This window comes from Hippocampus guttulatus, chromosome 12 (genome assembly GCF_054856545.1).
Source record: "Hippocampus guttulatus isolate MCC_2025c chromosome 12, RoL_Hgut_1.0, whole genome shotgun sequence".
Taxonomy (NCBI): domain Eukaryota; kingdom Metazoa; phylum Chordata; class Actinopteri; order Syngnathiformes; family Syngnathidae; genus Hippocampus; species Hippocampus guttulatus.
The window spans coordinates 12,885,802-12,911,142 of record NC_141272.1 but is presented as its reverse complement, the minus strand read 5'-3'; the positions used below and the strand labels follow the sequence as shown (position 1 = coordinate 12,911,142).

At 42.7% G+C, this 25,341-nt stretch overlaps 1 protein-coding gene across 1 annotated transcript in view; it reads left to right on the top strand.

Moving 5' to 3' along the window:
* Nucleotides 1-25,341, top strand: part of LOC147197470 (roundabout homolog 2) — a 62,288-nt gene that overhangs the window by 19,704 nt on the left and 17,243 nt on the right. The window contains exons 3-11 of the mRNA XM_086125589.1: nt 8,668-8,825; nt 9,942-10,201; nt 11,264-11,391; nt 16,908-17,032; nt 18,246-18,417; nt 18,849-19,054; nt 22,684-22,765; nt 22,832-23,000; nt 24,242-24,408. Of these exons, the coding sequence (XP_085981715.1) occupies nt 8,668-8,825; nt 9,942-10,201; nt 11,264-11,391; nt 16,908-17,032; nt 18,246-18,417; nt 18,849-19,054; nt 22,684-22,765; nt 22,832-23,000; nt 24,242-24,408 (1,467 nt within the window). The remainder of the gene's footprint in view (nt 1-8,667; nt 8,826-9,941; nt 10,202-11,263; nt 11,392-16,907; nt 17,033-18,245; nt 18,418-18,848; nt 19,055-22,683; nt 22,766-22,831; nt 23,001-24,241; nt 24,409-25,341) is intronic.

Below are 25,341 nucleotides of genomic sequence, written 5' to 3'. Positions count from 1 at the left end.
TTCAGCGAGCTTGACATTCATTAGCAAGGCGACAAGTCAACTCTCCTAATTTGATCCATGTTGGATTGTGTTGATGAACTGCAGGGGGAAAAAAAAAACATGTAATCGTGAAGGCTCATTGTGTATTTGTAGCCAACTTAGTCATTTTGACAGTAGGCTAATATAGATACATATGGTGTGTGTTGCCTTCATTATGAGGCTTATATAAGGCTTTTAATTTTTGGTGGCTCCAGACATGTTTGTTTTTTGAATTGTGTGGATGAACTGCAGGTAAAAAAAAAAACATTTAATCATGAAGGCTCGTTGTGTATTTGTAGCCAACTTAGTCATTTTGATGGTAGGCTAATATAGATACATACGGTGTGTGTTGCCTTCATTATGAGGCTTATATAAGGCTTTTAACTTTTTGTGGCTTCAGACATGTTTGTTTGTTTGTTTGTTTGTTTGTTGGGGGGGGGGGTTGGGTCCAATATGGCTCTTTCAACATTTTGGGTTGCCGACCCCTGTTCTAATTGTACCTAAAATGGCCACGTAAGATTTGATTTCAGTATTTTTATGTTACATTTGCCTCCTGTGTCTTCCAGCCAGGAAGTACCTTGTATTTAAGTGTTTTTTTGCTCTTTGATGCCAGCCAGTGTCAATATTCTCTTTCTGTAAGCCTCCAAATCCTTGAAAAAAAAAAAAAGAAGAAAAAAAACAAGAACAAGAAAATAATGAGACAATGAGGGGGCAGACGCAAGTGCCTCTTCCCTCCTTTGCCTCATTGCGACACACAACATACTGCGGCATCGGCGATGCTAAGGCGTCAGTGAAGAGACGGTCACATGGCGTGGGAGGATTAGAGTAAAGTAGGACAAATAAAAAAGAAAAGTTGCTTTAAAAGGCTCTCCATCCAGATGTTCCTGTTACTCCTGATGAGGGATTAGGAAGGAGCCTAACTTGTGCTGGGCGGAGCCGTTTTCTCCCGTTTGGACGCGAATGCCTCATTCTGACACGGTATAAGCTCATAGTTTGGATAAAGGTTATAAGTGGAAATTGTTCCTCCAGTGCCAATTGATGGAAATAGAATGTTGATGTATCTTATCTTGAAGCAACTGAGGCAAATTGCCCATTTTCTCGAGCCTAGCCCATCTGTTGCTCACCGAGGACCAGCTGCCATTTTATGGCAGGGCAATTGCTGGAATAAAACAAAAACATTTGCTGAGCTTTAACTTGTGTTGTCCAACCATGGACTGGTACCTATTGAATCGTACAGATAAATTAGGATTGTTTTTTTCCAGAACATATACATCCTGAACTGGAACACTCACCCACCTCCAACCTAACGTCTATAAATGGCTGCAGGTCCGCGAAAAATCAGTGCTAACATGAACCGATTACGGCCGGAAAAAAAAGGCTGGGGACTGCTAGGGTTATAAATCGCCCTCTTTGTGGATTTACATATGTTGTTAATATTATACCGCAACCTGGTGGCCACGCGCCAGAAGCAGCACAATATGGTGGAGTAGCGATCGGCTTTGGAACACAAAGTCATGTGACGCATTAAAACAATTCTTCCAGTCGATTATATCACTTAATTATTATGAGTGAATGTTATTATTTAAATAAAAATACAATACTGTGTGTTGCCATTTTTTTATTCAGTTGCATGTCCTTGCATGGACAACTCAACTGTATTTACAGAGCACTTTCAAACAGCCATCGCTGCATACAAAGTGCTGTACATGGAGAAACTAACACATACAACAGTAAAGCAACAAATCGGTAACAAAGAAATCATAACGATGGGGAGCAGTAGCTTGAGAAATGAAGCAATCTTATCTTTATTGATTGAATTGATGGCTGATTAACTGTAGTGCACTAAATAAGGATAGGGACCGGGTTAGCAAAAATCCATGTGTAATTAACGACCATTTAATGCGTTGGAAAAAAACTTTTTTTTAACCCCCCCCAAAAAAATTATTCAGAAAACATCAAGATACATTCAACATGCATTTGCTATGAAAATTTAACACGCCTCCGCCAAAACCCCCCAAAAAAATTCTTTTTTTTTTTTTAATCAGAGTATATGCCAATCCATGAGCATATGGGAGTTCGCTGTACAACCAGGCGCCAGCTGTCAGACACTGAACTACATTGATGCTATGGCATGGTTCTGCTCAACACAACACGGGCATTGCAACAGGGGCTCAGCCCATACAGAGATTCAATTGGAAATGTTTCAAATGACCGTTATTTCCGCTATAGTTCAAGGAAATGTGTTCATAAGTCCTTACATAGATGAATAAGAGAGTTGGAACATCTGCTTGGGGAAAAATAAGGAAAACAACATTTTTAAACTTGCAAATTTCCGCTTTGTTATAGGCAAAATTAATTTCCTACCATGAGCCGAGAAGTCGTCACATCAGCTTGTTAAACAGGGCTGATATTTGAATGAAATGCATACAAGGAGAGTGCAATAATAATTTTTTTTAAAAAGCAGCAATGTGCGCTGAGATAAATTAATTGTCAGACATTGCACGGGAGCCCCCAGCGGGGAGTTTGGCCGCCCCGCACTTGAGTGTAAGAAGCACCTGTGTAATTGTAGTGTGGCTGAGAGGCGGAGAACATTCCGGGTTTACAAGTGTCATCATCCACCCGCACAATGAGACAATGCGAGGATTAAAGCAATCGCCTTCGCCTCAGCTGCCGATGTCTTTATTAGGTGTGACGGGCCACTGGAATCAGACCACATCTCCTAATGGCCTTACTGCCAAATGAAATGTTCAAAGAACCCCCCCCCCCCCCCCCCAATAAGACCCACTTGTTCCTTTTATCTTTTAACCAGTAACACACACACACACACACGAGTATAGGAAAGTTCATAATCAAGAGCAGGGCTACAGTCCGCAGCGATTCATGAGTTTTCAATGCAAAACACAAACAGAGGCCACTTCAACAGTAATGTTGACTAAATGATAGGCTTCTTACCTGTTGGATTTTATAAAGCCAATTGACCTTTTATAAATCCAATTGATATATCATCTGAAATAATGTCATGAATAACATGCCAGTGAAAAACAGGTGGGGCACATGTTTCAAATGCATCCCAATTATCCTGCAGTCAGCACTTTAGAAACTCAAATCAACAGAACTGTCTTTGCGACAGATCTCCATCAGCAAATAACACTCACACAAACTCAGACCTCTGCTCAGCCAGATTGATTGTCAATCTCACGCACCAACATGATAATGACAGAAATGGACTCCTACAGGACTAAGACCACAGGCCTGTCATGTTCAACAATGAATATTGTGTGCACTGTCTCACACACACACTCTCAGTTCAACCAAGTCCACAAACAAAAATATAACAACGTTTTTCTCTTACTATGGATGTTGCTTAGCGCCTTAGTGCAGGGACTTCTGGCATTCCTTCTCTTGAACAATCCTCTTCAAATCGGGCTTGTATTCCGTTGTCGCCACTCGAAGCAAGCGCTGTCTGTACGCGAGCTTCAGCGGTTACGTCCTACTCGGGTCTGCTTGCCACATGGGGCAAAATTTTCTGACCGAAGATCGACTTTTGAAACGACCAACCTCCCGTTATCGACCCGATCGCGCACGTACAAGCATATACACGCGCACGCACGCAGGCGGCTTACACGCGCACGCACGCAGGCGCCCAGCCGTGCACACGCGAGCGTATGGACGCACGCGCACACGCGAGCGTATGGACGCACGCACGCACGCACGCTACGACGACGTACAGCCGGAACATCGACAAAACCGAAACAGAGACACACAAATCTTTTTTCCACCTCATTTCCTCCTCCCACCCCTCGCGGTAAACTTGGGACCAGTCCGCTGGATCCCGGTCAATCACGATCGACGTATTGAGCACCCCTGCCTTAAAATCAGACGTAATTCGCTGGCTAGTTTAGCGCCGTTGTTTGCGCATGCGCGATGGCGTAACTTTCATAATTTCAGTTGACATCTGACGGGTTGACCTAAAAGGGGGAAGTAGTAGAACAAAAAGTATATCGGAGTCGGACTCGATAAGTTCTTTTCTTCTTAATAATTGTGTTGAATGATGATTGATTTGTCTTTCCTGTTACTATTTTACTTACCTTACTTTCTGTCAATTTATTACTGTATATGTTTTTATGTTCAATAAACAAACAAACAAAATATCAGTAAATATAAATGATAAAATATAAATATAAGCATATTCAGAATGGGTGAGTGGGGGCAGGTCCGGTCTGTTTATTCAATAGGCTGACGTCAAAGTGCTGCTGTACTTAGTGCAGTTGTTTGAATGGCAGCGCCACTGCCGAGGCAAAGAGCTGTATGCGGCTCGCGAACCGCGGGTTGGCCATCCCTGGTGTGTCGTATTGTTCCATATAATAGTACGGAGCCTTGTATGGTACGATGTAGCATTGGTGCAATGGGAAATCAACAAAGCATCCCTTATTACTCAATCAATAATACCAACAAAAACAAAAAGATATAAAAATGAAATCGTAGTTGTTTCACGTGTTCATAATGCATAATAATAAATTATATATAGCTGATATGTGCTCACATGTCCTTGAGAAGACTTGATGGGAAAACGCTTCCCCATGGCTGCACATTTTCCCCTTCACAATGTGACAGAGGAGCATCATGTTGCCTTCAGTGTGTCACTTATGTAAATAGCTTATCGTCTGTTGACTAAATCGCCCCGCAGCTGTTTTTTTTCGACGCTCACAATCGATGAGCATAAAAAGGAGCCATCAACTGAAATTGTGCATGGGCGGGTTTTTTTTCGTTTTTTTTTTTTGGCGGGGGGCGGGGGAGATTAGTCTACCTCCCTTTATTTGTCATCATATTCAAAATGAAGGCCCTTCTGCAAAGCTCAGTGGGGGTATCAACATCTTTCCAGTGAGAGTCGGCTCCCTGTGAGGAATGATGATGCAACACTCGTTTAGCCCCATTTTGTCTTTTATTTAAGTGCACAGGAAGCGCCTCGGGTACTTTTTGTGGGACGATTAGTCTTGCTGCAAAGAGGCAGGGTCAAAGTCTCAGCTGCCACCCCCCGCAAGCGAGCACGGACACAGCGAGCATTTGAGGAGGATCATTTGTCGGAGAAGTTAAGCTTTGGGATGGGAGGGAGGCCCGGGCGTCCAGTTCTGTCACAGTGAAAGTTTGAAGTGCCACCCGGAAGGATCTCATTAGCTGCACTTTAAGGGAAACAATGGAACCACCATTCGTCATCTTTGGACAAGCGCTTAAGAATGCAGCCTAGGAAAAGTTTCATTTGTCACCCTGTGGAACTTTCTCCTCTCTCAAGTACCATCTGTCTGTCGATGCCCTCAGGCAGAGTTAAGTGAACGCCCTCTTATTTAGTGCCCGCTTTAAAGGTTTTGATCCAAGGCTTTGGATTGATAGCTGCATCAGAGACCATTTTTTGCCTCACTCAAATTATCCTCAAAATGAGGGTAGTTCGAGCGTGGGTTTTTTTCTCCCTCTCTCCCTCCCCTGTGGTTTCTTTCTGACCTTCGGGTTGAGTGAACGCTGGTGCGTTTTGGCTGCCGCTGCTCAACCCGTATTGTTTTGTGTTTTTTGTTCTTGTAAAGTGTCCTTGGGTGTCTTGAAAGGCGCTTATAAATAAAATGTATTATTATTATTATTATTATTTGCGTACAGAGCAAATGTCATGCGGGTTTATTTGGAAAGGGATCACCGTATTTTCTCTTTTAGTGTTTAGAACAGTGCTCACAACAGGAGCCAAAATGGAGCCCTTTTCTGTTTTCGCATCCCAGGATTGAAGAGTGGGTGACGGCAACAACTCTTCATTGCACTACAGTGCCGGAGTACACAAAATAGAATGGAGTAGATTTTAGAGCTTTTCTTTATTCTGACAGTGTCTACATAAATTCATTAATGAAGTGCAGTCTCCGTTTTCATATTACTGTTTAATGGGAAAAAAAAGTTGAAGTGCTCAAGCCACATTTTTTTTTTTCATTATTATTACTATAACGGTCGACTGGTTAGCGCATCTGCCTCACAGTGCAGAGTTGCAGGGTTCGATTTAAACTCCGGCTTTCCTGTGTGTAGTTTGCATGCTCTCCCCGTGCCTGCGTGGGTTTTCTGCGGGTACTCTGGTTTCCTCCCACATTCCAAAAACATGCAAGGCAGGTGAATGGAACACTTGAAATTGTCCCTGGGTGTGAGTGTGAGCGCGGATGGTTGTTCGTCTATGCATGCCTTGCGATTGGCTGGCAACCAGTATTGTTATGATCTAATTTATGACTTTCCTACTCATGTTTATGTCACACTCGTTTGGTAGAATTTTGTACAGTTGTCATGGTGAACACTTGAGAGACTGCAAGTCAAAGTGTTTAAGATGCTATCAGCTCTAATTAAAGTTGACGAAAAAAAAGGCCCTCAATCATTCATGGTTCATTTGCCTTTATTGAAGCATAAGCCAAACCTAGAGTATCAGACCCAAACATGAATGAATAGTAAATCTAATGTTGTTAATGTAATACAAATGAATTTATTATTTACAGTTTATTACTGTATTTTCTGCACTGTAAGGCACTTCGGAGTATAAGGCGCACCTTCAATGAATGGCCTATTCTGAAATTCTTTTCATATATAGGGCGCACCACATTATAAAACACATAGAAGTTACAATAGTGGCTGCAGTTGCGTTATGCATCCACTAGATGGAGTTCCGCTAAAGGGAATACAATACAATATAGCTTCATTTATATAGAGCTTTCACAACCGCTGCAGCCGTAACAAAGCGCATGACAGAGCATTTAAAATACTATGTCCAAGAAATCAGAAGATTGATCCATATATAAACCGCATTGGATTATAAGGCGCACTGTCGGCTTTTGAGAAAACGGAATGCTTTTGGGTGCGCCTTATAGTGCGCAAAATACGGTAATATAATCAAGTTAAATTCCAATGATGGGGGGAGGAGGGGGAAATCACAATTTGGATGCCCCTTTTATTCAAAGCACAATGGAGAAGTTCTGGATGATCTTTGTGGTTTAAAACACTGCAATGGATGCAGAGATTAGTTTCTAAATACATTTTGCTGTATATATTTGAACATAATTTCTGGAAATGTGCAAAGATCGAAAATGTCGTAATGCTCAATTGTGGAGATATAGCATTAGATTATTGGGGGGGGGGGGGGGACTGTGCCCAGTGAGCCCGAGTCTTCCTCTGCCATTGTATTAGAGCTTGAACGTCTTCATTCACATCAGCGGCTCTCCATGGTAGGTAGCCCGCTAGCTACGCCTGCCCCATGAAAATGTTCAGCTAATCCGCTGGCGTGGCTGCGAGTGTGTGCATGTTACACAGACAAAGGCGAAAATGCAAAGTGGATAGCGTGACGAATTTAAACTTGACATTTCAAAACTGATGTTCTACATTATATAAACGACTGCTGAAATCAACATCACAAGAATAGAATTCCAATTGGTTCATCTGCTTTCAACTGAGATGTTGATTGCAGCGGTGTTGCTGCTTGGTCAAACCCATTTACATTAGGTGAATGAATATAAATGCGTATGCGTACTTACCGTCATCTCTAATGAGGCCTCATTTCTGTAAAAGGTCACTTTTCCTCCGTCGAAAATAATTTGAGGTGCCTCGGCAGAACTCTTGCAAAGTTGTTGGAATATTCATAGCTGTTTACCCAAGACACTAGATGATAACGTTCCATTTTTACAACCCTGCCATCATTTAATTTCAAATGAGCTTTGCAGGAGCCCGGCGGGTTTGAATCTTGATGCTGCACGGCAATTGTCATCATTTCCGTTGAGCTCGTAGGCACACGTGTATCACTGGGAGAGCTCACATTCACTCCCTCTTATTCAGATTGAAATTTTGTATCATCTGAAAAATTAAGATGATGAGGAAGAGGTGTGTAAGAACCCTACCGTTTGGGATTCAATCATCTATTAGAGAACAACTTCATGATGACATTGTGTAAGTAACCAAACCATGCCCACTTTTCCATAGAAACGTCTCTCTCACACACACACACACACACACACACACACGAGACACACAAGACACAAGACATTTCACTTGAAGCGATGATGCTAACGAGCTACCTCCATGTTGAAGCAGACTGAAGTATTTTTCAAAAGGGTACTTTGGGGTACCGGTACTTTAAACCGCCTGATCAAAGTTTTCCAAGTTGATCTGCTGAGCGAGATTACAATGATGGATTCTGCCATGGAGGAGACAGCTTGGCTTGACACTTGAGCGTTGGTCTGTCAATCACAGCAGGAAATTAAACGATATCAAGACTTTCCAAAGTCAAACTTCTCCCATATACACAGATGCAAACTCTCGATTTAGTCACGTCCAAAGCTGCAGTATATTACTGATTTATTTGAAAAGATAACGCAATGCTTTTGTAAATACACACAGGCCTGCCCCCCCCCCGTCCCTATGAATTATGAATCTGCAATGTTATTTGTTTACTCAGAGTTGGACGGGAAGATCTGCATTATTCATTAGCTCTGCCAGGTTGGACAACAGAGGAAAACGCGAAAAGAGAAGTCACGAAAATCAAGACTAAACAATTCAAATGTTTCCCCAGCAATATGGCAACCCGCTTCTCGCCCACCCGACAGCCAACCCTGAATTAACTCACTCTTGCGTTTCTTTCGTCCGCAGTCCTCCGAGATGATTTCCGTCAAGCCCCGAGTGACGTGGTGGTGGCCGCCGGCGAACCCGCCGTCTTGGAGTGCGTGCCGCCGCGCGGTCACCCGGAACCCCTGGTGTCCTGGAAGCGCAACAACGTCAGGGTCAACACGAAAGATGAACGTATCTCAGTGAGTGATGGCAAAATATTGAAGCCCCACCATGAAGGAGAAGTCAACTCCAAAAACGTCTTTCCAATATTAGCTTCTATGTTTCCCCAACTCGTCTAAACATGGCACTCTGATGAATTTTGCATTTGTGGAATATGAATTGAGGCGCAAAAGGTTTTTATCGATCTCAGGCTTTGCTCTTGAAATATTGACATTTTTTCTGTTGAGTCTGACCTTTTCCACAAGACTGAAGTACAATTTTGTTCTTCAGTCCTTATTACCGTATTGGCCCGAATATAAGAGTTTAAGTGTTTTTTGAATTGAAATAAGACTGAAAAAGTGGGGGTCGTCTTTTTTTCGGGGTCTATACGTTATACCCATTCACGACGGTAGATGGCGCCAGATATCATTAAAGCAAATGCTGAACTTGACTCTTCAGGCCAAAGTGAACTCCTGCCACGAAGAAGAAAAATAAAAAATAGCGGTAAGAATAAAAAGAGAAGAAAATAATAGAAGAGATAACAGAAAATGGAGAAACGTAGTGACAATCTGGAGAAAAGTGGGTCGAAGATCGGCCAGGTTAACCGGCAGCTCAGGAGAAGTTATGATGTAATTTACATTTCAAAAACCAGAAGCCATTCATTTACGAATGTGATTGCACGTTAGATTTGAATGAGGCAAAATAACATGCTTTTTCTCTCAAATATATTGTTATAATCATTGGTTTCAGATGCACTGTAATTATTTTCTGTATAAAAATTAATTTGGTGTTCAAAAAGTCTTTTTTCAAACTTGAGTCTTGAAAAAGAGGGGGTCGTCTTATAATCAGGGCCGTCTTATATTCGGGCCAATACGGTTATTATTTCATAAAATCGACTTTGTTGTTGAATTATTTCAATTTCAACATGCTGACTTAGTTGTATTGTTTGAGCCATCCATCCATGCATTATTTGAACCACTTTATCCTCACGACGGCCGCGGGCGCGCTGGAGCCTAGTCCAGCTGTCTTCGGGCAGTAGGTCAAGTAAACCCTGAACTGGAGAAAACCCACAAATGTTTTTTTTTCTTTCAAAAATCCTGCTTGAATATGAAAAAAAAGCTGCCTTCGCGAATTAACAGTGATGCGGTTATTTTTAGGTGCGCGGGGGCAAGCTGATGATCTCGCACACCAGGAAGGGTGACGCGGGCATGTACGTGTGCGTGGGCACCAACATGGTGGGCGAGCGCGACAGCGACCCGGCCGAGTTGGTGGTGTACGAGCGACCCGTGCTGGTGCGCAGACCGGTCAACCAGGTGGTCATGGAGGATGACACTGTCGACTTCTTGTGCGAGGTCCACGGCGATCCTCCTCCGACTGTGCGATGGCGGCGAGAGGATGGGGAACTCCCCCGAGAGAGGTGGGGGATGAGTGATTTTGAAAAATAATTTAATTCCGATTTTTATTTTTAATCTCAGTATTGCGATTGAATATGCAGTGATTTTTTTTCAAGGTCCTCCAACACAAGCAATACATTAATCTCCATTATAATTAATAATTTCAGATTGATCATGCATTGTTTTGGTTTTATAGGTGAGGCTCAGGTCAGGCAGGGTTTAGGAATTTATAGGAAGGAATGTTCCACATGTGACCGAGAAGATGTGTACTCAATTACTCGTGGATGAATATGAGTGTGTGGATCGGTGGGGTTGACATAACTTAATAAAGAAGGAACCATAAAAGGATTCATTAGCTGGCTGAATTATCCTGTGACCGATTTTCTTTCCCCCTTCTTCTTCCGACTCAGTATGTAGTATACTTAGCGAAGGCTATTAAATAATTCTGCATTTGCTCGCTTTCAAGTTTTGTTCATATCTGAGATTCATTGCTGAGGATTAGTTTAATGTCTCATTGGAATGACTTTCCATTCTTTGCAACACAGCTAACCGTTTGAGCTTATTACGCACATTAATACCAGATTGGCTTCTTCAAGGGGAAGTCAACCCAAAAATGTTCTCCGCAATAATAAGTCCTACGCAGCCTTCATAGTCTAAGCACAGCATTGTGATTAATGTTGCATTTGTGGAAAATAGGAGTGAAGCGGTAAAATCTACCCGTTTTTGTCCATCTCAGGAGGACGGTCATTTTGCCACTTGTTGTCGACTGAAAATGACATCACAGTTGCTCTCAGCTCAGGTAACAACCACCATGACTCAGTTTCAGAAAACAGGTGAGCTTTGAGGAGCCGTGATGTCGTTTTCAGTTGGCAGAAGGTGGCGAAATGGCCGCGCCCTGAGTTGGATGAAAATGGGTGGATTTTGCTGCTTAATTCATATTCCACAAACACATAATTGTAAGCATAATGCAGTGTTTAGACTAGTGGAGGCCCATTTTTCAAGAAAATTTGGGGGTTGACTTCCCTTTTAAATCAGTGCAGATCATTCTCCAAATGATAGCATAGCTTCCTCTCTCCGTTTGTTAGGTTTGAGATCCGCAATGGTAACAGCCTGCGTTTAGTCCACGTGAAAGAGCACGACGAAGGAACGTACACCTGCACGTCAGAAAACAGCGTGGGCAAGACGGAGGCCTCGGCCATGCTGCAGGTGCACGGTAAGCAGCACGCCATGCATTTTGTATGCCGGCTGAACATGCATGAAAACGTGGTGCAGTTCACTCATATTTTTATTTTTATCAAGATTATAAAACATTTCTTTCAATTATGACTTTATTCTTGTCTTTTAAAATTCTGTAAAGAATTACTTAGTCTATATAAAATATAAAAAAATAAAAATTTTTTTTTGCATTTTAAAATGTTTTTTATTTTAAAAAAATCATGTATTTTCCTAAAATTAAAAGATTTTTTTATCCCCTCCAAAAATGGAAAATAAAAATATAAAATATAGCTTTTTCTCATGCTTTTTTCCTCGGAATTACTCTTGTAATTTTTTTCCCCATAGAAAAATACAAACTGATTCTATTTTTTCTAAATGCAATACGAATGTTTGTTTCAAAAACGTTTTTTTCCTAAATATACCTTCATTTTTGTAAGTTTGATGTTCTGGAATAAACCAGATCAATTTGCTCCTCGAGAATAAGCACTTGGTATGAGAGTCGTGAGCAAGGCGAATACTGTAATCCGACAGCAAATTGTAGGCGTGGCAGTCTTCAAGTCGTCCACTGATGATAACGCATGACAGGTGCGGCGCTGGACAGAACGCCCTCCACTCCTGCCGGGAACTGAAACCAAAACAAAGAGAAACATGACAGTTGGATTATAAATTAAAAAATAAATGAATATTCTCTTTCTCTCTCTCTCTATATATATATATATATACAGTATATAAAAGAGAAAATTTGACTTTGTTGTTATCTTTACATTTTTTTTGTCTTTTTCTATTTCTATCAACACTACAATTTAAATCTCTTTTGTTTGATTTGTGGGGATAGCGGCGGGGGCATCTTTTTAGTGTAGCACTAATACTCTGTTCACATCCACAGCTTCTTCACACATTGAAAAAGAAAAAAAAAATCTGGTCATTTGCTGTCCAGTGCTTGTTTGGGGCTAGTGTTCAGTGCGTCAATCGGGATTACGCTAAACTGTTGGGATTATGTCATTTGACAGATGTTTGCTGGACGTGCACTCGAACTCCCTGCTGGCGAGCAGTCGCTGCATTAATAAAACATGACTCCTCTTCCTCTTCTCCTGCCCAGTCTTCCTCACGTTCCGAGCTTTTCCTCCCTGTGTCTTGATTTAAACGCGTTCCTCCACTAATGCTTTTATCAGTCTAAATGAAATCCAATCCCGGCAAATTGCCATTCTCCCCTATTCACTGTGTTTTTTCTTTTCTCCATATTATCAGCGCTTTTGTGATGTAGCCGTGTGTTTCATCCATCTCATTAATTTTCCATCTTGCTCTGTCTTGTTTCAAACGCGATCATCATTCCAGTTGGCCGGCTGTGTAACTTCCACTCCCCTTTTCCACCCCCATGCTGTCTCGTTTCGTATTCTTATTTTCCTGTTTGACAGACAGCGCCCCTTCCTTCGCTTTCAGGGGCACGGAAAAAAAATAAAAAACCTCAAGATAAGCACAAGACCAAATTGAAACATCACGGGCTCAGAAATCCTCCCATGTCTCCGTTTGTCCTTCTATTGCTTGAATTAATTCTCACTCTGGACTCTTCCCCCGTAGCATTTCTTAGCATCCAATTAGTGCAATTACCTTATAACAGAGATGAGCAACATTTGACTCAAAATTGGTCTGATATACTTTAAGAGCAATATTATTATTGCTTTGACTTATACAGGGTACAATATAAACAGTGATGTCTTCCCTGATATACAGTATATATATATTTTTATGTGTAATTTTTACAAAACAGTTTAAAAATCAGCTCATGAGGGACCCATGAGAGGATGACAAAATGGGGAAAGTGTGTTACTCCTGCTCTTACAATCTGTGTGGTATACTCCGGATGGCCAACGTAAGGATTTTCGATTGTCAATGTTGAACAGGTTTAACATTTATGATTGTCGGCCCTGGCTGTTCTCCGAGCAGATTGCGGAGGACAATTTGTTTTTAACACCCCCCCCACAACATAGAATAATCACTCAAGGACATCTTTCAAAGATATCTAATACTATGCATAGGACCTTTGCTGATTGATTGGAGCGGGATAAAAAATAAAATAAAAATACTCCTCAAATTAGGCATGATTGTTGGTAGGTGACAATGTGTAGTGTACTTGAAATGACAACTGCAGTGATTATTAAATGCAATCTTCAGATCGCGTCCTACTATCTACTATGGTTTCATTTCCCATCACAATCACTGACCACAAATGGACGCATGTCATTGTATTTATGATTCACACCAGGTCCCAAATTCTTTGGAATTGCGGTTTGTGTGGATCACGCATTCAAAAGAACAATCCCTGAAAGAATAATAAAGAAGGAGGAGGAAATTGTGACCGCTAGTGCAATCATGTCATCCATGGACTGGACCCCCAATTATTTTGGTTGTTATATTTCTTACAAAACTCGCTCGGAAAGCCTTAAAATCTATTTTGGGAGGGGAAACATGACTGGTAGCATAGAACACAGAACTTGCACATTTTAGCCTGAATATTCTCAATTGTTAAAAATTTGTCGTGTTCTTGACAAGGTGTTAATAATACACACAGGCATAGTGGAATAATTAAGTAAAACTATTGCCAAAAGAACAAGTTTAAATGCTTATAAATGTGCCAAACAGCATTTGTGTGTGCGTGTGTGTGTGTTGAGGCAGCAGCGTTGTGTTTGCGCGCATATGTGGACAAGAGCAGGCGAGGCAGGAGAAGCTCTGCGCTCAGAGGCGAGTGTGTTTGCCCAAAAAAAATAAAAATACGGGCGGTAGAAATCAACATGATGAGATGGCCTCATGTGACTCACGGAACTCAATGTTTCACACCGTACTCCAAATAAACAATCTTGACACCCCCTTTCATTTCATTTCAAGTTGGTGATTCTCCCCCAAAATGTCCATGCATTCATTTTTTACCACATAACTGTCAAGTAGAAGCGAATGCAATCTTGTCGTTCTTTGTTCTCTGCCAGTACGACAAGTTTCAGGATGTGTCACAGCCAATGCGTTTTAGGGTGTGTTCAAAAATTCATTCTGGTGCCCTAACACGACTGAGAGTGGGTGTGTTCGGAGAGGGAGCGCATGCAATTTATATGACAGGGGTGCCCAACCTGTTTTGACCGAGGATCGACTTTTCAAGCAACCGACCCACTGCGATCGACCCGCGAACCGCGCGTGCACGCATACACAGACGCGTGCCATGATGAGCAACAGCCATAACAGGCCCCGAACATGAACGAAACAGAAAAATAAAATCAATATAAGATTTTGTGAGTTTGTAAAAAAGAATCAGTGCCTAACTTTGTCGAGACCAGACGCGGTGGCACTGGGCGCCCTTTGGCAGCGTCTTGAGTGCAACGTCACTATCGTAGCTTTCGTGTACCGTTTGAAGATGCTTCTCCTGGCGCTCCAAATTCCCATTCTTTGCCAGTGCCATCGGTGAATTGTTCATGAAACAAACTGAATGTGGATAATAAAAATAAAAAAAGATATAAGGCAACAGCTGTGATCGCAAGCTGCAATTGCAGACTGCTGACCGGTAACAACTTCCGGTGATGCAGGTCGAAAGCGTGTCGCCGTCGGTTACGGGTGACCTGCTTTGTTGTATTATTTTATTTTTTGAATACTTTTTTTGTGAAAGTGAAACTGACTGAGAGGTTGCTTAGGGTGCAGTGTGTTATTTTTATGTCAATCGACTTGGGACTAGTTTGGGGGCTACCGGTTGATTACAATCGAATGGTTGGGCACCCCTGCTGTATGATATAAATCAATCAGCAGCTTCTGCTTGAACTGTTTCTGTCTGTTCTGCCTGACACTCTTGAGGGCGCTCTGTCCCCAGTTGGAGTGCCAAGAACACGCTCCGGCACGCCTTTCTTGAGACACTCTGAATAACTGAACAGCGTATTTGAACAACACTCTGAGTTTCCAAATGGTCGGCGTGAAGTAGAGCAAGCTTGGAGAGTCTTTCTGAACGAACCCTTAACATTACTTGCTGTCCTTGCCTCTCTCTTAGCTTTGACCACATCAGTGCGCATTGTGTTAAATTTTTTCTGACTCAGATCTCTGCTGCAGTATGCCTAACTAACTCAACTATAGCAACGAAAACCACCCACTCACTTACTCACTAAAAGGCTACTGCTGATGCATATTTTTTCCAAAACATTTTTTTGTTAACACCAAAGTGTAGCTCTTTTAGGGCTTTGGAGGTTCCACTATCCATGATCTGATAGTGTTAGATCAGGGGTTGGCAACCTAAAATGCTGTAAGGGCCAAATTGGATCTCTCTCTCTCTCTCTCTATATATATATATACTGTATATCCATCCATCCATTTTCTGATTCGCTTGATCCTCACAAGGGTCGCAGGGGGTGCTGGAAAATATCCCAGCCATCTTCGGGCAGTAGGCGGGGGACACCCTGAACCGTTTGCCAGCCAATCGCAGGGTACACAGAGACAAACAACCATCCGTGCTCCCACTCCCACTGCGGGACAATTTAGAGTGTTCAATCAGCCTGCCATGCATGTTTTTGGAATGTGGGAGGAAACCGGAGTACCTGGTGAAAACCCACGCAGGCCCGGGGAGAACACGCAAACTCCACATAGCCGGAGCCGGGATCGAACCCACGACCTCTGCACTGTGAGGCCGATGCGCTAACCAATGGTACACTGGGCCGCCCTGTGTATATTTATCTCTCTCTCTCTCTCTCTATACACACACATATATATATATATATATATATATATATATATATATATATACAGTATGTATGTGTGTGTCAGGAGTCGCAAAAAATTAAAAGCCTTTTTAATTAATGAAGGCAACACACGCTGTATGTATCTATATTACCCTCCCATCAAAATGACTAAATTGGCTACAAATACACAATGAGCCTTCTTGATTTTTTTTTTCCTCCAGTGCATCCTGTAAAGCTGGGATGCCCAACCTCTTTTGATCGAAGATCTACTTTTCGATCAACCAACCTCCCGCGATCGACCCGTTACCACGCATATGTACGCACTTTTACAACAGCCACCTGCCTGACATCCCGCCCTGCTAATAGAAACATGTCGCAGGCTATGGCGTATATCTTCAATTGACAGGAATGTTGAAATTTTTTCTACACATTTTTCAGCGCTGGAAAAGGTTAAGAATGTTTGCGTCATGTTTGTCCTCCTATAGAAACCATATTAAAGCAAAAAATATATATTTCCCTCTCCCATCTTTTTCGATTTTCAAACATTTTTGAAAAAGCTCAAGGGGGCCACTAGGACATGCTAAAGAACCGCATGCGGCGCTAGAGCCGCGGGTTGCCGACCCCCGTGTTAGATGCACAAAATGTGCCTGCAAACATAAGGCCGGACTAAAAGCCATGAGGTTTAATGGCCTATTCATCATTGATGAGTAGTGCAATCTTATGTGTGTTACGGGAAATGATGACAGTGAGAAAACGAATATGCTTAACAAGCCCGTCTTCTGTTCCTTAGTTCTTGTCTTCTTCTCTGCAGTGTCACCTCAGATCGCAACCAAGCCGCGGGACCAGATCGCCTCCCAGGGGAGGAGCGTCGCCTTCCAGTGCGGCACCACGGGTAACCCCCCGCCTGCCATCTTTTGGCAGAAAGAGGGCAGTAAGGTGAGGAATTTAAATAGTCGCTTGAATGACACGGTGACTCGAGGCAAAACTTGTGACACCTTTCTTGGAAGACATTGCGGCATAAGGTGGAAGGAACTTGTGTTGAGCGGATGGAAGGAAAGGTGGAGGAGGAAGTACAGCAGGTGTGTGAAGTTCCTCTGCGGGCATGACTCGAAGACAAACAGTGTCCTCCTTCCACATGGCGGCTGTAAATAATCAGCAACAGGAAGCTGCTTCAAATGTTTGTTTCTTTTCTCTGCCTCGAGCCAACTGGGAACTTGGTCTGTTTTTTTTTGTTTTGGTTTTTTGGGGGTGGTGGACGGAGTTTGTGGGGATTATGTGCAGCCTTCTAACCCTGGTACTTCCACTCAACTCTAAGCCTCTTACAGGAATAACATGCACGGGGGTGCAAACACATCTATGCTATGTCCCACTCTGGAAAATGGCAAAAAAAAGTGTAAAATATTTAAGTGGCCATCATGTGGAAAACATCAGAAGAGCTCTTGCTGACCGTTTTTTATTCTACCAAATTTTCGCAGACAAAGTCCTCTGTTTTCCCAAAAAGTGTAGTAACAGTAACGATAACGACATCAGTTCATGAAGACTTTTGTCTGCTGAGCCTACTTGAACTCTGCTGCGAATCAAAACCACCGCATAAGAAATTATCTCGTATAGTGGCTGTCGTACTAGTGCACTTTATATTTAAAAAAAAAAAGACATTCTGACTGTAATCACCTCAGTTCTAAACACAATTGTCTTCTGAGCCTAGTTTAATTAACTTCTGGTTGCTAACCAAAACAGCAGTGCCTACCCATATTCTACTCAAATAGTAGCCATCCGTCTAATCGCCATCTCCTTATACCCATTTAAAAAGATGGTGAAAACTATAATTATATTATGTCATAGGCGCCGTTGCATGCTGAGACCATTTCAGCTCTGTTGCTAGCCAAAACAGAAGCACTTAGCTATTTCCTCAAATAAAGGCCATCCATCGAAGATGCTCCTCCCTTTTCCCCACTTAACTCATTCACTCCCAAAGACGTTTTTAAACGTCTTTTCAGACTTGGTCCAGAATTGGCTGGTACTGAATGAGTTAAGAATCGAGGCCAATCTAATTATCTCATCAACGTAATTATTTGTCCTTTCTTATTTGCGAGGGCAGATCAAAGTTACTGTATATGACAGTCATGTTGTCGCTGTTGTGTGTTTTTAGATGTTGCTGTTCCCTGGCCAGCCGCCATCCCAGTCAGGTCGTTACACCGTGTCCATGAAAGGCGAGTTGACCATCACTGACGTCCATCCGGAGGACTCTGGCTTCTACATCTGCCAGGCCATCAGCGTGGCGGGAAGCGTGCTCAGCAAGGCCTTACTGGAGGTGGAAGGAGGTACGATTTACCGGATCTGGTTGAACCGTCTTGACCGTTCACCTCATCATATAAGTTTGTAGTGAGCGATCATTCTTGAGGGGTGGCAGACTCTTTGGCACCACCGGTAAATAAACCCTTACGTGTTGTCTGACAAAGGCAGAAATATCCAGAAGACAGGGTAAATTGTTAGCCAGTCGAAATTGACAACAGTTCATTAAAAAATTCTGACATACTCACTAATTACTGCAGTGGCCTCTCTATTGTTCGGACTAATGGAGCAGAGGGGCTTCTTTTTCCGTTGAAATTAACTAACATTACCTGACAGGCTAGCCATTATTTTTCGCTAAATTACTCAGACAAACCAAATCAAAATTTTATACATAGATGTAAGAAAATGCCTTTCACAAACCGGATGATAGAGGTCATTCTGATCAATCCCTCCACGGTAGGACCTTCAGGCCAGATCCCCCCAATCATTCGCCAAGGCCCTGCCAATCAAACGATGTCCCAGGGCGCCACAGCCCGCCTGCACTGCCGAGTCATCGGAGGACCCTCGGTCAGGATTTCTTGGGAGAAGGACGGAGACACGATTGAGGCGAACGATGCTCGCTTGACGGTGGCGGCGAACGGCACGTTGGAAATAAGAGACATAAAGGTGAGTGACAGTCGGGTGAACTGAAAGCCAAAAAAGCCAAATTGATTTTTTTTAGACTTGCTTTACGATTATGTTGACAACCTCTGCACAGACCACTCCAGTATTTGAATGACTTACGATTTTTTTCTCGTCAACGCTAAAATGATGATAGAGCAGTTTCCATTGATTAATCGATGATGTAATTGATATTTTTTTTAGGCATCAACTCACGGAGTGCACTTTTTGCTCTCCAAACACGCTTTCACCCCCATGCTTGCACTGGGCCCCACCCCAACTCGTTCATTCAAACACATTCAGACCGGCGCTCAGTCAATTAGCATTCTGAAAAAAATTATGGACTCGCAGACAGTCGGAACACGTAAAACCAATTCATGTGATTGCCAATTGAATTTAAATGCCTGCCATATTGAGTGCCTGCCAATTTTGAGCATTCTGACTTATCTTTCAAGGCTCAACAAATAGTGTGTTGGTGCTCCTCGCCAGGATTCAATTGACTCAAATAGTTAAGTCTGTTTCAAGCTGCTATCGTCATTGCCAAGTGGTCGGAGTCCACACAGCGACTTGCTGTTAATGCAGACACCACTCGGTAGCATCAGATGTTATAACGAAGTATGCAACCATGGCTTAAATCCACTATTGGCTGAGTACTAGTTTACCTTAGATGTGCACTTTATAATTTTATATTGCTATGTTTTGATTCCCTAAAAAGAGCTGTTGTGTGACAATTTTTTTTCACTGTTGTTGATGGACAGTGATATTGTGTGAGAGATTATGTGTGAATAACTGCTCCAAGTGAAAAATGTTCATGTAAAATTGAAAATCCAAATTGTTGTTTCAGTAAATATTTGCATTTTGCACATAGAAAACTGATCCATGATTCCATGTTGATGAGAGCATTAAAACAGGATAAAATAGGACAAAAATAAATAAAAAAGTAAATTTAGAAACGATAAAAAATGTGTGAGTAGTCACGATTATGAGTTATTATGAGTTAATTATTACCTTTTGCGTTTTAAATTAGATTAAATATTTTAATCATTTGACAGCTCTAATATATATATATATATATATATATATATATATATATATATATATATATATATATATATATATATATATATATATATATATATACACACACCGGGCGGCCCGGTAGTCCAGTGGTTAGCACGTCGACTTCACAGTGCAGAGGTACCGGGTTCGATTCCAGCTCCGGCCTCCCTGTGTGGAGTTTGCATGTTCTCCCCGGGCCTGCGTGGGTTTTCTCCGGGTACTCCGGTTTCCTCCCACATTCCAAAAACATGCATGGCAGGCTGATTGAACGCTCTAAATTGTCCCTAGGTGTGAATGTGAGCGTGGATGGTTGTTCGTCTCTGTGTGCCCTGCGATTGGCTGGCAACCGATTCAGGGTGTCCCCCGCCTACTGCCCGAAGACAGCTGGGATAGGCTCCAGCACCCCCGTGACCCTAGTGAGGATCAAGCGGTTCGGAAAATGGATGGATGGATGGATATATATATACCTGTATATTAGGCCTTTTTAGCCCTATAATGAAGGCAACACACACCATATGTATCTATATTACCCTCCCATCAAAATGACTAAATTGGCTACAAATACACAATGAGCCTTCTTGATTATTTTTTTTTCTAAAGTGCATCCTGTAAAGCTGGGATGCCCAACCTTTTTTGATCGAAGATCTACTTTTCGATCAACCAACCTCCTGCGATCGACCCGTTATGTATATATGTATATATAAGATATCAAGGTCAAATTATGAACAGTTTAAAGTCTCTGAATAGACTTCAGGTCAAAGGTAAAGGCCTGTCTATCCTTCACCCTCCTTTTAGCTTTCCTCCCCAAATTCATGTCGCCTTTCATGCCAATTTCCAATTTGGTTCATAACATTCAGAGCGCGTTTCCAAGAGCGAAGTCTCTGAGGTGGCTCTTATCTCTCTCCGTTGCAATTACGTGCTCAAGCGGTGTATAATTGTAATGTTAATGAAGGCTCCTGTTTGCACATGCTAATGCACTGTGCTTTGATGAAGGAGCGCGCGCTACGGGTGCCGTAACCCCCACCTGGAGGGTGGCGAGGCGGCATCCTTTATCCTTAATTGACTAGAGATAGCCTATTAATCATCTTAACTCGCTTCTAATTAAAAGGCCTGCTTTTTGGCTGCTCTCGTAAACTTAACATTAAGTTTTGCTCCAGTGCACCACTGAGAGGAAGAGGAAGTGGTTGATCTGCCGCGGCAATGTGCTCAATGGAACAGAAGAGATGCATTAGTGGAGCATCGTGTGGGTGTCAAGGGAGTACTAAAAAAAGAGTAGAAATGAAGATGACGCGTCAGGGACTAAAAATATTTACCCCGCCGGTGCACCGACAGCGTGCCATCAATATTTCATTGAGGAGCTGAAGTCATCTGGAGATGTTCACCCGTTTGCATACCGCCAAGGTCAACACTCTGGAGCATGATCTCATGAGGTCTCTGGATCTTTGCTGCAGTGCAGTGCGGCAGCCTAACTGCTACAGAATGTGCTGCCCTCGTGACACACAGGATTACTGTTTGAAATACAAATAGAAAACACTCAGGTGAAGAGGTTTACAAATATTTATATAATACAGTAATAATACAAATGATAGAGGATTATATTGCACAGTAGCACCATGTTGGAACAAAAAATATACTCTATTTGCGTTTGATGCCATCACTCATTTGCAATCTAAGAGAAATGGATGAGCAAAATTCCTAGGAATTATTTGTGTGAACTGCTCCTTTATTTATAATTTTTTTTCGATTCCCATCCCTAACCTCTGTCCACTTGGGCCACAAGGGCACCCACCGGCCTTGCCATAACTTATACTATGACACAACTCAACTCATTTCATTTCTAAAGATGTTTGTTGTTGTTGTTGTTTTTTTAATTTAAACAAAGTGACGCTTTGATCAGCTCCATGCTGTCACTGCTCAATCTTGAAGAGTTTCAGGACTATGGCACATTAAAACTCTTTTTTTTTCTTTGTTTATTTACAACTATGAGCATAACGACTTTATGGTATGCATATTTCTGGTGCTGTAATTTTGCACCCCCGAATTGAATGAAAAGGGATTAGTGTCTGCCTGGGTTTTCTCCGGGTACTCCGGTTTCCTCCCACATTCCAAAAACATGCATGGCAGGCTGATTGAGCACTCTAATTTGTCCCTAGGTGTGAGTGTGAGCGCGGATGGTTGTTCGTCTATGTGTGCCCTGCGATTGGCGCGCAACCAGTTCAGGGTGTCCCCTGCCTACTGCCCAAAGACAGCCACCAGCACCCCCTGCGACCCTTGTGAGGAGAAAGCGGATCGGAAAATGGATGGATGGATGGATGGATGGATGATTACTTATAAGGCAGCACGGGAGAATGCTTTGCTCTGCCTGCGGCCAGATTAAGGTGGTGAAAGATCTCTCAGCTTTAGCTGTCTGCGAAGGCCCCTCACGAGAGCCCCAAACCATGAAATTGTTATCATGAATTTGGTGGTATCCAGTCAGCAGTTTTATATCTTCCATATGTTTGTGGTCTCTGTAGATTGATGACCTTTTCCCAATTTATGTCACTTGTCGTCCTCAAATGCTGACTTTGGCCCAACAGGAAGCGGACTCGGGCATGTACACGTGTGTGGCGTCCAGCCCCACCGGGGAGTCGAGTTGGAGCGGGATGCTAACTGTCAGAGGTACTTGGTCTCTGCGTTACCGAACACATCATTTGCAAAACCTCTCACTGTCCCAATCCTCAACAGAAGGCGCTCTCTCGTCCCCGTCAAGAATTTCCGAGTTCATCCAGCTGCCGGGACCACCGCAGAAGCCCGTGGTGACCGACGTGACCAGGAACAGCGTTACCCTTACCTGGCAGTCCAACCCGCACGAGGGCGGGGCCGCCGTCACCTCCTACGTCCTCGAGGCCTTCAGGTATGGGCGGCACCGGTCTGCACTCAATGGTCACTTTATTAGGCACACCTGCGCCACCTCATGCAGTGGTCGAAAAAGAAAGAAGCGCTTGATACATTTCTGGTCATGTCAGTTAAAATTTTGCATGATTATATAATATTATCGTGAAGTCAAAATCATTTGCTGGTGCAACAATTGTAAACATTGTCTTTTCAGTGGTACTCCAGACAGACAAATAAATGTTTACAAAGTTTTCGGGGTGGTTCGCCAGTGGGTATTATCAGTCCAGACATTCGGCTTCAGCACTTTCCACCCTTTTTTTCTTCAAAGAAAAGATCGCCAATTATTTTTAATGCACCCGGCACTGTGTTGCTGTCTGTTCTAATCGGTGACTTTTTTTTCCCAACCTATTGAAGCCTGGCCTATTCATCTCAACCCATTTACATTTCACCAATGACTCATCGGTGCCAAAGGGCGTTCTGCTTCTGTTTAGTGACATGAAGCGACACTGGCTGCATCGGGAAAGAGATTCAAAAGCAAGAGTGGGAAGTTTATTGCGGAAGAGGAGAAAGGCGTGACCAAATTATCGCGACAATTATTGTGGATTCACCAATTTGGATTTTTTTCCTATATTTTTCGGTTGAGGTGATTGATTTTGGCTGTTTATAAAACAAAAAATAACAACAACAACAAAAAACCACAGAGGTACTGATTCAACTTCGACACTTAAGCAAAAGTAAAAAAGTACAAACCACTAAGTGCAAAAATAACAATTGTATCCGCACTGACAGTTATAAACAAGTACCACCTAATAAGTGATAAAAGTAAAAAGGCATCAGATCAATAAATATTTGCGTAAACAGATGGGATTTATATTCCATTAGTTTCCACCGCTGGTGGAAAAGACTTCCTATTTGTTAATACGGTAGCTGTAGTTTATTACTGTAATAACATTTGATGGCGTGTGATTTCAAATGTCATTGCCTCCGCAACTTTCATCCCGCTTATCATTCTACTGGGATTACCTTGTTATCAGCAGATAGCGTGATAACAATGCTAGAACATGAGCACACAAAGGGCAGCCAGTTTCCAACGTTGTGCGTTTTATTATCAGCATACGCAGGCATCCCTTCGGGTTCACCTTTAGGTGTGACATGACGTCTCGTTTTGTCCGCCGTCAGCGAATTCGTTCATTTGTTTGGCAAATTCGCAAGCGCAGTGAGGGCATTTTGTTTGACGGCTTGATTGATTGTCACCCGCAGCCAATCGGTGGGAAGCACCTGGCAGACGGTGGCCGACCACGTGAGGCATGAGCGGCACACCGTCGTGGGGCTCTTGCCCAACACCGTGTACCTCTTCATCGTCAGAGCCCTCAACTCTTACGGCCTGAGCGACCCCAGCCCCATCTCCGAGCCTGTCAGGACACAAGGTGAGATCCAAAACCCTAAATCACCCTTATGCCATATCCCCCCCCCCCCCCCCCCCCAAAATGCAGTTGTGAGCCACATTTCCACCAAAAATATATTTCATCCACATTTCCACCAGGACCACCAGTCACCAAAAAACAATTTTCACCCACATGCCAAAGGCACATTTCTCCCATGTATCCACCAAATCAATCTGCATCGCACATTTCCACCAAAACCACTCTTCTCCCAGTTTTCTATCAAAACCTCCTTTGTTGAAGCCACATTTTACGAGTTTCAAAAACACTGAACACAGGTGATCTTGCCCCAAAGCAACAAGTCTACCAAAACAATTTTATGCCCACCAAAACTACCTGTCCCACACATTTCCACCAAAATCAGCAGTTCACCGAACATGAACCCCCCCCCCCCCAAAAAAACCACCGTAGCTTCTGCCAAAACCCACCTCAACCGTATTCGAACAAACAAACCAGCTCTCAAAAGAAACTACAGTCATACCTCGGTTTTCGATCAGAATCCGTTCCAGAAGGCTGTTCGAAAAGCGATTTGTTCGAAATCCAAAACTATTTTATCAGCGCATGATTAGGGGCGAACAAATTATGCAGAAATAAAATTAAAAGAAATGTCAGATTTGCGTAAATGACAACAAACACGTCTGCTCACAATGAACGCTACACAAGGAATAAAGAAGCCTAGAGCAGACAAGTGGCATATTCGGGTTTGCTCAGTTTGGTCGAAAAACGGTTTTCGGCCGTAATCCGAGGCATACGAATCTCAAATTTTCTGGTTGAAAACAGATTTGGTCGAGAACAGAGACGCTCGAAAACCGAGGTTTGACTGTACATTTAAAAAGCAAGTCAAAACAAAGACAAAACTAACTATACAACTCCTAAACTATTTCAACCCGGGTTGGATGTCAACCAAAGTTCACCATT